Consider the following 12,707-nt stretch of genomic DNA (forward strand, 5'->3'; position numbering starts at 1 on the left):
CCTATTGTTCTGCCTTCAGGGCAGGGTTCAACTGCAGATTTACAGATTTTCAATTTAAGATGCATCATGACTGTTCCTTCCATGGCCGGCAAGTCCTCGAGTTGAACTTGAACCCTGAGCTTCTGGCTCAGAGGTAGGGTCACTACCTACTGAGCCCACAAGTCCTCCTAATTAGGGAAGGGTGGCTAAATTAATTTATGATACTTTCCTCATAGTTTTTCATCTTTGGATTATCCTCTGCAAAGTGGGCTGGGGTTGTAGTTGCATCCATCAAGTGCATATATCCCCACTGTATGTCAATCTATTACTAGTCTCCACTTACCTGGGTGGTCTTGAGGGAGGCCTGTCCTAAACCCAAGCCCTCTGACACTGGGATAGAAATACTATAGCTGGAGCTTCAGTCATAATAAAGAAAGAAAGATTTGCATTGCTTTAACACCTTTCACCTTTAGCACTTTTCAGCCAAAAAAACACTTGTGAAGTGTGGTCACTTTTGGAATATGGGAAATGTAGCAGCTAATTTGCAAAAACAGCAAGGTCCCACAAACAGCAACGTGATAATGGCCAAGTAATTTATTTTTTCATGATGTTGTTTGAAGGATAAATGTTGGCCAGGACACCTCCTTTGTTCTTCACATAGTGTCATAGGACCTTTTATGACAACAAGAATGGGCAGCGAGGGCTTCGGCTTAACATCTCATCTGAAAGATGGCATCTCTGACAGTGAAGAAATTCTGATGACAGGTCACAGACCTAAAAGTTAACTCTGTTTCTCTCTCCACAGCTGCTGCCTCACCTGCTGAGTATTTCCTGTATTTTCCGTTTTTATTTCACTCACTACCACATTTTTCCACATATAATATACGTTTATGTTATGAGTATAATGTACAACGTGGCTACGAGAGTAGGTCAGAGGCTAGGAATCCAGTGGCAAGTAACTCACCTCCTGATTCCCCAAAGCCTGTCCACCACCTACAAGGCACAAGTCAGGAGTATGATGGAATACTCTCCACTTGCCTGGTTGAATGCAGTCAAGAAGCTCAACACTATCCAGGACAAAGCAGCCCGCTTGTTTGGCACCCCATCTACAAATATTCACTCCCTCCAACACTGATGCACAGTAGCAGCAGTGTGTACCATCTAAAAGATGCACTGCAGGAACTCACCAAGGCTCCTTAGACAGCACCTTCCAAACTCACAACCATTACCATCTAGAAGGACAAGGGCAGCAGACACATAGGAATACCACCACCTCGAAGTTCCCCTCCAAGTCACTCACTATCCTGACTTGGAAATATATCACTTTTCCTTCACTGTGGCTGGGTCAAAATCCTGGAACTCCCTCCCTAACAGCACTGTGAGTGTACCTACACCATATGGACTGCAGCAGTTCAAGAAGGCAGTTCACCACCACCTTCTCAAGGGCAATTGGTTTGGACAATTAATGCTGGCCCAGCCAGCGACGCCCACATCCCATGAATGAATTTTTAAAAATGTGTTATTAATCAAACAGCAATTACAGGAAAGATTTGTTTCCGTATATTTTTGCTGTATCCAAATTCTTAATAAGGTATTTTGTAACCTTCACTGAGAACCTTCACTTGGCTTAAGCAATTTATGAATCAGCTGGTAATGAAATAACAATAAAATTACACCCATAGGTATTTATTCGTGGTGGTTTGTCAAGTGACCTGAGCCCAGCCATTAGATCACACCCCCACGTAACCATCGTTCTACATATAATATCGGAACGGCTTTATGAACTCTTGCACTGCACGTGTTTCATCAAGAAACGACCATCATTCGACTTACTCCTAGACTTGATTTTGGGTCTGCAAGAGGTAATTCTATTTAGAGTTGGAGAATGTGATTAGTGGAGCCATAGAAAGGCTCCTTGAGTGTAGAAGCTGTATTTAATTTGAGGTAGAGCCATGTAAACCTGGACATTGTGGCTGAGGTGATATACGAACGCTGAGCGAGTCGCTAAAAATGCTGAAGGAAGCTTCAATTTGTTTTAAATAATGGGCCGGGGAATTTGAAGCGATACGTTGGCAGCAAACCATGTCATTTCTAAACTGAATTTGGGCTGAACAAAATTGTGCATGTGGGGGTTTTAAAAATAGGCAAATTGGAACAAAGTGCTACAGAGTGGTTTTTTTATTTTGGAGTGAGGAGATCCCATCTTTGGGAGTTATCGGGGATAAAGGTAGACACTGTTCGGAGTTTAAAGGCTGGAGAAGTTACTACGATGAATCAAATTGAATGGGGAAAGTGTTTTGAGTTTAGAACGAGAACCTCCAGTAGACAGCTGGATCTTTGTTCCCAGGTGAAAGGTCCCAGAAGCTGATGAAATGTTTCATTACCACTGAGGTTCTGAAAAGCTCTTCCCCCCACCCCCAGGACCTGCCTCAATCAAATGAAAGAGAATCTGCAGTCGGTCACAGCTTCAAATCTCTCTCGGCCTGCCTACCTCTCCTTCCCGTTAATTGCAACGACCCCTAGCTCACGACACGATGCTGTGGGCCGGTGCACGGGAGGGAGAGAGAGAGAGAGAGAGACAAGAAAAGCAAGTGGTTTGTGCATGCTGCCGGGTCTATCTTCACGTACGATGGAAACGAACCGTGTCTAATGCGATAAAATTCATGGATGAATGGAGACTGGTGTGTGTTGGGGGGTGGGGGGTGGGGTGGCGTTACGGAGCGAGAACTGATTGCCTTGCATTCATGAGGCAACTGTAAATATCAGCAGTTTCCTGTTTTACTGTAGAATTATGTTTATAATCATTACAAATTAGGGTCAGACACAGGAGAGGATAAATATACACGGCGCTCTGATTGTGAGGAATTACAGTTTGTCTATATATATATATATATGTACGTGTAAAAATATATAAATAACTTCAGTTGCAGGAGGTGGTGGAATGTGCTGAGTCCGGGAGCTGTCCGCGCTCGTGTGGTGCTGAATGGAGCGAACGAGAATGTGAAGGAGAGAGAGAGACACAAGCCAAGACAACACACTGACTGGATCTGGGCAACATCGCGCTGCACAGACACACTACACACTGAAGGTAATTGTCATCTTGTTGATGTGCAGTGCAGATGCACTTTCTCCTTCTCTATGTCGCGCTGCTGACACTCAGAATTTCCGAAAATGTGTGCAATGCATTCATAAGAAATAACGTGTGATTGCTGAACGGAAGCTGCTCAGAGCTCAGAGCCAGGGCGGGGAGCCCGCAATTTTTCTAATAGGAGCCTGGAAAGGCAGGATTAAAAGAAATTGGATCATTATGAGTTGATGTTTAAAGTGCAGAGAGAGAAAAAAAAACGTTAAAGGGGAGGGGAATGTAAATCTTCCATCGCTTAAACTACATGTACACGTTTGTGCAAATGAGTGTTTTAATCCATCAATGCAAACGTGTGGAAAGATTGGTCTGCGCGTGGAACTGTCAGTCTTTGCCTGTGCGTAAATGATAGTAAATGGCAAAATTGTGTGTAATTGTGGGTATGTAAGCGTACAAGAGGTAGCGTTGGACAATTGTGAGTTCATATCACAGTGTGTAAATGTGTAAGTACCGCGTGTGTGTGTGTTTTCCAGGCATAGCGTGCAAGTGTGCAAAGGATAGTGTGTGTAAGTGAGAAGGAAGCCTAGAAGTCATCGATGTCTTCAGATTCACGGGCTGAAAAAGGTGAATTCAGGTAGTTCTGGGAATCTCAAAGCTTATCGTTCAATCAGTTTTCGATTGCTTAAGAATTGAAACCAGGGGTTGAACGGGCGTCGTGGTTTTTTTTACAGTGAGATTTTAAAACCATCTGAAAAATGGGAAAATATTTATTACACAATACATAAAGGGCAATCAGTTTAACTCCGAATACATTCTGCTTACCAGAGGAGAGGGAGCATTTAGCTTAAGGTCGGACATGGCCTGGTGTGCCTCGATGATTTCAAGAGTTGGAAATTGGATAAGCTGAAAAATCAAATGCTGCCTGTGGGTGTCAACATTTTTCAAGCCATTTGAGCCTCGGCCACCGCTCTCGGTTCAAATTACACTCAATGCATTTATCGAATGAGTTGAATGTTCAGAAGGATTCATTTTTGAGGAGATGAATGAAACCAACAGGGTCGAGTTTATTAATAACGCGCTTACAGCAGCCTGAAGGTGAAATGGGAAACCACAACTAAGCACTTCCTTAATTAGGTGGCTTTTAAAGAAGTTATAATTAATCAAATAGATTGCATTTTTGTTTGCACAGGAGGTGGGTATAAGTAACGGGGGCGGGGGGCGGGGGGGAGGTCCTAACATCCATTCTTTATTCCAGGGATCCAAGAGAATTTAACAGATTATTAGCAACCGACAAAAGGTAACGAAAACAGAACAAAGATCATGGGCTAGGAGACTTCTTATATTCATCAGTTAAAACAGAGGACTTCTTTGTGTTTGATCCGAACAACTAGAGTTCATGCTTGTACCCTGCATTGTGAGGGAGAGTGAAATTCTGGTCGGCAATAACTTTAAATCCGTCTCAACTCTGTAGGTTAGACCTAAAAGTTCAGAGTCGTCGCCTCTTACACTGCAGCATAGTTTCCCTGCAATCCTTGGCCCATAGCAACAACACTCGCAAGGTGGTGAAAATGTTTAGTCACAGAAATTAAAACGTTTTTTATGTCTTACTACAAATATATACATAGAAACAATCTTCTGAGAAGGTCCAAATAAGTTCAAAAATTAGAAGATGACTGTCTCAGTGCCATGTAAGAATGTGCCCAAGACGTAAAAGCATTTGGAAAAACAATTTGTTCTGTATTTGAAAGTTGTACATTTGTGTGTGCATTGTGTCAATTTTTCCAAATTTTCAGGAACATGTGCTGCAAAACCTCTTACCCTATTTTTGGCAAGGATTTGAACGTTCGTGCTTGTGAAAATAAGAGTTGCCAGCAGGTGTGTACTTATTAGTATCATGCCTGTACTGGGGAATTTAATATTCTTCCATTTTAGACTTTTAGTAGCAGCAAACACACTGGCATCAAGCGTAACAAAAGCAACGGACATACAAAAATCTTGTTATACGTCCTTCTCCACCCTCTCCTCAAAATCCCAGAGATTCACTTCTTTAGGACAAGATTTTCCTATCTCCTCCGCCTTTTACAGCTGAACAAAGTTGTCTGTTTACTTCCCGTTTGTGGGTAAATTTGAGCTATGGATCATTAGGAATTGGGTTCAGATTGTCCAATTCCACAATGAAAGAAAGACTTTCATTTCACGAGTCTATCCTTCCCCTTTCCCCCACTTCAGGCCACATCCATAGCGAGAGAGTGTGATGGCCAGTTCTGGAACAAATCTCTCCAGAAAACCATCTTATTGATTTCAAATTGGACAAGGTTGGAGAGAGGCCCTGAAGTTATGGGGTAAAGTATTTTCTAAGGAGGACGCACTTCAGGACAGTAACATGGATCAGTATGTTAAGATTGTATGATAAATATCTGCATGTGACTATAGGTGCATGTGACACTAAGGCGTGATTCGGTCAGCTTTTTTAACCTTAAAATCCTTTGCTTGCATACTATGCTTCTCTAAATGTTGTTAATAAGATTTAATGGAACTTGTCTATGACAATCAACTTTGCATCATCTTCAGTTAGTTTTAAGGTCATGTTGTCTTATGGCATTGTTTCTAGTCTGATTCATTAATCTATTTTTGTCAACTGAGATAGCAATAGATAGTTGATTTGTCAAAATGAAGTCTCTTTGAGACTCCACTGGGTTCTGTATCCTGTTACATTGGATGTGATTAATTTTATTTCTAACAAGACTGAGTTTCTTTTCAAGAGTTGAATTACAGTGGCTTCATTATTTTCCTTCCACAAATGCTGGAAAGGTGAGAACTTATATTGCCAGCACACCAAAAAATACTTTTCTCAAAGTTTATGAATGAATTAACTGCATTCTCTTGATTACAACTGTAAATTGCCATTCAAATAACTTCTTAGAAAGTAATTGGAATGCAAATCCTCAAATGAAAGATAAAATTTCAGTTCAACTGAACAACAGTTCTTTTGAGGACCACCATTTGGAGCACTCTTCATCTCAAAATTCCAATCTTTAAATATGCACTGACTGCTTATTGAAGCACAGATTGAAGAAACATTGGTGCTTCCTAATTGCATCATGTGTCTTGGCTAGAATGCTACCACACAAAACCTTTTTGTAGCAATTCACACATAAAGCACTGTCTAATCACTGACATATGAATGTTCCCTCTCCAAAGTTACTGTCAATGAATACTGTAATAGTGATAAAGCAACAGCTTAAAGCTCCAAGCTGTCATGTTGCAATGTGAGCTAGTGTCTTTAGGTATTGGCACGATTATTTGAATGTGTAATCTAGTTTTTTTTCCTAATGGGAAACTTTATTGCAGTGCATTGACAACCATGTTAAATTTGAGGTCTTATTTAAGGATATCCATGAAAAAATGTTTGTAATACCTAATTTGATTCTTGTAAAAGTGTGTCAAGAATACTTGAGGATGTATTAATGTGTTGACCATGACAAGAGTAAGCCGATAAGAGTAAGAGATGTGTGAGATATATTCAGCTGGAAAACAAAGACCAGCTTACACCAAGGAATCAGGTTCAAGGTAATTTCCCTAAGCAGCAAGGCTTTTGGAAAATTGAACAGAAGGAACTGTTAACATTTTACATTGAAGCACAAACAATCTCATTGAAGAGTGTGGTCAAAACTAACTGTGTCCTGATGGAACGATGAAGCTCATTGTGAGATTTTTGTTCAATTTAAGGTATTAAATTCCAGATACCCAAGATAAAACCAAGGTAAAATTATCAAATGATTAAATGAGGACAAGTGAAAGAGAGAAATGCTTACATTACCTTCATACTTAGTATATGGTCTATTTGGTTAAGGGAATTAGAACATCTAAAGCGAGGCACAGGACTTCATAGTGATTTCCCATGGCAAAGCTATTAATTCAGAAATAGCTATTGACATCTCAAAAGCTTATTACACTAAATGATAGAATCTTTTACAGAGTTTGTTAAAGAACATTTTTTTCTATCTGTGTAGTGAGAACAAATTCCAGTGTAAGTCCTGATTGAAAGACAGAAGAGATAGGATTAGAATGGAGTCAGTTACTAAGATTGTAATTTAGAGAGGAGGTTTGTTCTTGACTTTAAGTAGCTTGGCAAACATTTACTTGGAGAGGTAGAGTTAGAAAGAAGGAAAGACTTGCATTTATATAGTACTTTTCACTACCACTGGATGTCTCAAAGCACTTTACAGCCAACAAAGTACTTTTTTTGAAATGTAGTCACTGTATTAAAGAACTAGGGATAGAATCACTACAGGCGGGAGGAAAAAATATTTTTTTATGACGGCTAACTAAATGAAAAAAACATTTTTTTCCAAGTATGGCTGGCCATAATGATATGGTATAACTACAGTGACTACGCAACAACATGTGTAACACAAAACAATCCTACTGGTTACTGAGAGAAAACAAAAACTACGGAAAACATGGTGGACACCAACAGTCAACCAAGGGCCCTCTCATGGAAGAAATGCAACTTCTAATTTATTGGTAAATCTAATTCTTAAAGAAACCTAAGACAGAAGGGGGCTATATATTACAGAGAGTTTAGAAATGGAAGGAACATGAATACAATGGTAATACAGTCAAATTGGTAGGGGATGGAAGCCTGAGAAAAATCAGTAGTCGTTTTGACACATCAGCTTTCCCACTGCCAGGGAACTGAATCTGCAAACAAATCCAGGACAAGTCTGCCAACTTACAATGCATTTATACTGCAGCTACTGATGTGAAACTGGTAACTGCAGTTTGGGTTTTGGACAGGCAGAACTACTTTCACATTGTTTGGCTCCAAATCTCTCTGGTACTCTAATAGTCCTGCCTAGAAAAATGATCTGTGCATGCCTGATGGAGCTCTGTATAAATTGCAAGAAAAGTAAATGTTTAGAGTGCGGAGAGTGGTGAATCCTGCTCCCTAAATATTTAAATATGAGACTACTGCCTTTTCCACATACCCTATCAAAATATGTTTCAAATATTTGTTCATTTTTTTTCTAAAAGTTAATATGGATTCTCCTTCCACCACAGTTTCTGATATCATAGCCTACAAACGCTCTATATAAAAAAACTTGCATTCATGTAGCACCTTTTATGACCTCAGGTTATCCCAAAGCGCTTTACAACCTAGGAAGTACTTTTGGAGTATAGACACTGTTATAACCTAGCAAATGCATCAGCCAATTTGCACGTGGCAAGGTCCCACAAACAATACTGCAATAATGACTAGATAATCTGTCTTAATTATGTTGGGTTAAGAGATCAATGTTGGCAGGACACTGAGGAAAACTCCTCTGCACTTATTCAGAATAGTCTTATGGCAACCTCCTTAGTCCTGCCCAAGAGTGTCAGCCTAGATTTTATGCTCAAATCTTTGAAGTGGAGCATGAACCCACAACCTCTGTCTCAGAGATGAGAATGCTACTACTGAGCTGGCACCTAACCACTCCCTTCATTCTTTTGTTGATGTTCTTAAAATTTATATCCTCTGGTTACCGACTGACTGACCAGTAAGAATTAACCTTCTTGTTCCAGTGAGAAGACCCACATAACAAAATGGAACAAAATTGACTCCATCTAGAATTATTTTTCTTTTCGAAAGTTATTTGAGCAGTGAGTATGTTTCCACTGATGATTTGGACATTAATGAGTTGCATCAATGCTAACAGGTGGGATTTTCCTGGCTTGCATGTCAGAAACAGAACTTAATATCTCTCCTTTGCTCATTACTGCAACTTAACTATTTGTTCATGGTTTTCTTTATAATAAAAAAAACCCAGAGGCTGCTATTAATACGATGTAATCAAATTAAAGCAGATAACTAAATCATTGGAAAATGGTATGATGATCCAAATTTTTAATTAAAATTGGTTATTGGTAATATCTGTTAGATTATTGTTTTATTATTATTTATTTGTAGGTAAGAAGACCCTGAGAAAATGCCTGAACAGAGTAATGATTATAATGTGGTGGTGTTTGGGGCTGGGGGTGTTGGAAAAAGCTCCCTGGTGCTACGTTTTGTCAAGGGAACATTTCGTGAGACTTATATTCCCACAATTGAAGATACCTACAGGCAGGTAATCAGCTGTGATAAAAGTGTCTGCACCCTTCAGATCACTGACACCACAGGGTCCCACCAATTCCCAGCCATGCAGCGCCTCTCCATTTCCAAAGGACACGCTTTCATCTTGGTCTACTCAATCTGCAGCCAACAGTCCCTGGAGGAGCTAAAACCCATCTATCAACAGATCCTTCAGATCAAAGGCAATATCGAGAACATCCCAGTCATGTTGGTGGGGAACAAGTGTGACGAAACAGTTAAGGAGGTGGACAGCAAGGTAGGTGAAGCCTTGGCCAAGGAATGGAAGTGTGCCTTCATGGAAACCTCAGCCAAGATGAATTACAACGTCAAGGAGCTTTTCCAGGAACTGCTTAATTTGGAAAAGCGCAGATCCATGAGCCTGAATATCGATGGGAAGAAATCCAAACAGCAGAAGAGAACAGAGAAATTAAAGGGAAAATGCAGCATCATGTAGACTCTACTCCAGTCAAATGGGTGTCTTTGCTTATCTGAGTAAGCCTATTAGAACAACTCTAAGGAAGACCATCAACGCTGCACCATCCTCTGTTGCATCCTAACACTACATCCTGTCCTCTATAAGCTTACTAGAAATCTGTACCTCACCAATATCAGATTTCATTTGCTTCATGTATTGCACTTTCTAGTTATTTACAGTTAAGGCAATAAAACTTCTTAAAACATTCTGCATATAAATTACAAATGAATTAATCAAAGGCAAAGGTGTGTGAGTCAGACACAGCAAATGAACTTTAGCTGGTCACACTGGACTCACTTCTCAATGGTCTTGATATCGGAGTTCTTTTGAGTATCCATTCTTCCAAGTATCCCCTTGCATTATGTAGTTCTACCATAGGATGGTGGTTGCATATATGACCCTGGTAGGTATGGTTAGTTTATGTATTCTGGGTCTCTGTGGCTATTCACCCATGCCCCTTCATCATAATGTAATTTACTGAATGTATTAACTTTTTAAACTTAAAATATGTAAAAAGCACACTCACTGTAATGTCAGTAGACTTTGTGGCCTGTGGTATAAATAGCCACAAAAGAGTATAATAACTGTAACCATTCAATAGTAGTTACACAGTTGTCATGCTATCCAGCTTTAGGAGTTATCTAACTATATTCAACCTCATTTAAGTAAATTGTTAGTTACTCTTCACTTCAAATCTAATTGTGGTAACTGGGAGTTACCCAGATAAGGACAATGACAATAGAAGCACAATATTGGGCTGATGGGAACAAGCCAAGCAACATGCAAACCCTGCACCAAATACCCCACAGATCTAAAGCATGGTACAAGTGCCTAGTGAGGGGCAGAGGTAGTGGTAAGAGAGCTTTTACTATTTAATCCACTGATATTTTGCACTAGACACCCCAGTTTGGTTTGATTTCCTGCCGTTCCTACACTAAAAAAAAACTCTCTGTATATGGTCCAGAATTAAGCACTTGTCTGCTCAGGAATTTGTGGAGTCAGAAGAATGCACTGGGACACAGCTCACAGTACATATCAAAGCTCTTTAAACAGGCCACTATTTGCTTGACAAAAAAAATCATCAGTTACAATTTAAATTAGGATAGAGAAAAGGCTAAGAAAAGATGTAGCATCTTAATTATACTTTTTTTTTGATAATGCACCATTTACTGTCCTATATTTAAGCATAACCTCGTGAGCTTTATAGCAACAGAACCACCAAACATGTACCAATATACACATAGCTTATCTGATTATGCTGTACTCTGTTGCAAGAGGTTGGTTTACAGGTAAATTTTGCTGAATTCTCTGCACCTTAAGCAATGCCATTATTGGGCTCTGAGAATATCCCTATATGCATTACACAAAATATTTATCTTATCTACACACACAGTGCTCATGTACTTGATATTTTGGTGCTTGTGTTGAATTATTATTGCATGTACCATCATAAATGTCCTTCCAATTTTCCTGGATGGATCAGTAAATCATTTGGCATCTTGATAGCAGTATTCTGTCACCAGATATTCTCACACTGGGAATTGTAACCTCAGCACATACATCAAAACACAGCAATCTTTCAGATCAAAGGGATTCACTCTCCACACACACAGTCCCAGGCTTTTCAGAGCTGAGGCTGTAGAATCAAAGGCAACATTGTGTAATTACATTGTGCTCAAAAAAGGAACCGTACTTAGATTGCCAAAAGTCATCTTAAAGGACTCTAGTATGCGGAGAACTTCATGACTTAGATTTTTAAATTCCCATTGCAAAGTTGGAATACTAGAACTAAATATGATTTACTCATTGATATTTTGGAAACTTCCTATCTACTTCCAGTTGACTCTAGAACATTTATTGATTTACTTCCTATTCTCAGTAGGACCTTAACAAAAGTTATCCCAGTTTTCCATCCTTCACTCATTCAAGCAGACTGTTTGATAACCATTTGCCCTGTGGAATCATGCAAGGAGAATTTACACATAATTTCAGACTAAGAGTACGTACCAACTTCTCATAATACTGAGAGCCAGTTAACTTACATAACATAGTTCAACACAATAGTGAGCACAAGCTTTCCTTAGAGCGCATGTGAAATTGGAATGCCAGCGAGATTGAACCTTGCAGGCTGACCAGTTATCTGAATTACATGCAGTGCAATAGAGTTTAGGCCATGGGACACCAAAGTGTTCACCACAGTAGTGTAAATGTTTGCATCATGACATCTATTTACTCCAATGCATGAAGGGACAATGCAGCTTCAACAGGCTAGAATTACACAGGATAATATTTTTTATGAAACTTCCATTTATTGTAGAAGATAGTCTTCCTTTAATATACGAACTGCCATGTCTCCTCTCTGTAACATGTTTGCTGAATGTGTTTTTCAAATAAAATGCTGGCAATATGGCTGCTGTTGTTTTGTGTGAACAGGAGACGATTAAACTGCACTACACATGATTAATTATGATGAACCAGGAGGCTAAATGGGTAGGTGCTCTGCTTTGAATGGAAATGACCCACGACAGGGCAGAGAGGTTCCAGATTTTAGCCATTGCCTTCTTCAGGGTTGGGTAATCTCATCTGGTGAGGCAATGGTATGTTACATTTAACCTCAGATTAGTCTGCCTGGTTGCTAACCTGTCACCCTTGCTGAAAAGTGCAAAGAAATAACGAATTTGCACATCATTAGGATTTCCCAAGAATTTCAAACAGTGCCTTGGGATCTTTTCCATCCACCTGAGAGAGCAGATGAGGTTTTGATTTAATGTCTCATCCAAGATACAGCACCTCCATCAGAACAGTGCACCCTCAGTACTGCACTGGGAATATCAGTTTGGATTATGTATTCCAGTCCTGGTGTGGGATTGAACCCACAATCTCCTGACCCAGAAGCAAGGTTACTACCAACTGAGCCACAGCTTAAACTACCAAGAGAGGCAGGGTGTTATCCCTGGTGTCCTGGCCAATATTTATCCATCAATCAGAATCACAAAAACTGATACAAAAACAGAAAATGCTGGAAAAACTCAGCAGGTCTAACAGCATTTGTGGAG

General features: G+C 39.8%; 1 protein-coding gene across 1 annotated transcript; it reads left to right on the plus strand.

Annotated features, from left to right (window-relative positions):
* The first annotated feature begins 1,671 nt into the window (after positions 1–1,671).
* LOC144688975 (GTP-binding protein Di-Ras1) lies at positions 1,672–12,060 on the plus strand. The gene is made up of 3 exons (XM_078556055.1): positions 1,672–1,841; positions 2,904–3,067; positions 9,015–12,060. Exon 3 carries the CDS (start codon positions 9,034–9,036, stop codon positions 9,628–9,630), a length of 597 nt encoding a protein of 198 aa, XP_078412181.1. The 5' UTR covers positions 1,672–1,841; positions 2,904–3,067; positions 9,015–9,033; the 3' UTR covers positions 9,631–12,060.
* Positions 12,061–12,707: the final 647 nt, after the last annotated feature.

Source organism: Cetorhinus maximus, chromosome 13 (genome assembly GCF_964194155.1).
Source record: "Cetorhinus maximus chromosome 13, sCetMax3.hap1.1, whole genome shotgun sequence".
Taxonomy (NCBI): domain Eukaryota; kingdom Metazoa; phylum Chordata; class Chondrichthyes; order Lamniformes; family Cetorhinidae; genus Cetorhinus; species Cetorhinus maximus.

Coding starts and splice junctions, on each gene's coding strand:
- LOC144688975 (XM_078556055.1), top strand. CDS start 9,034: ATGCCTGAACAGAGTAATGATTATAATGTGGTGGTGTTTGGGGCTGGG.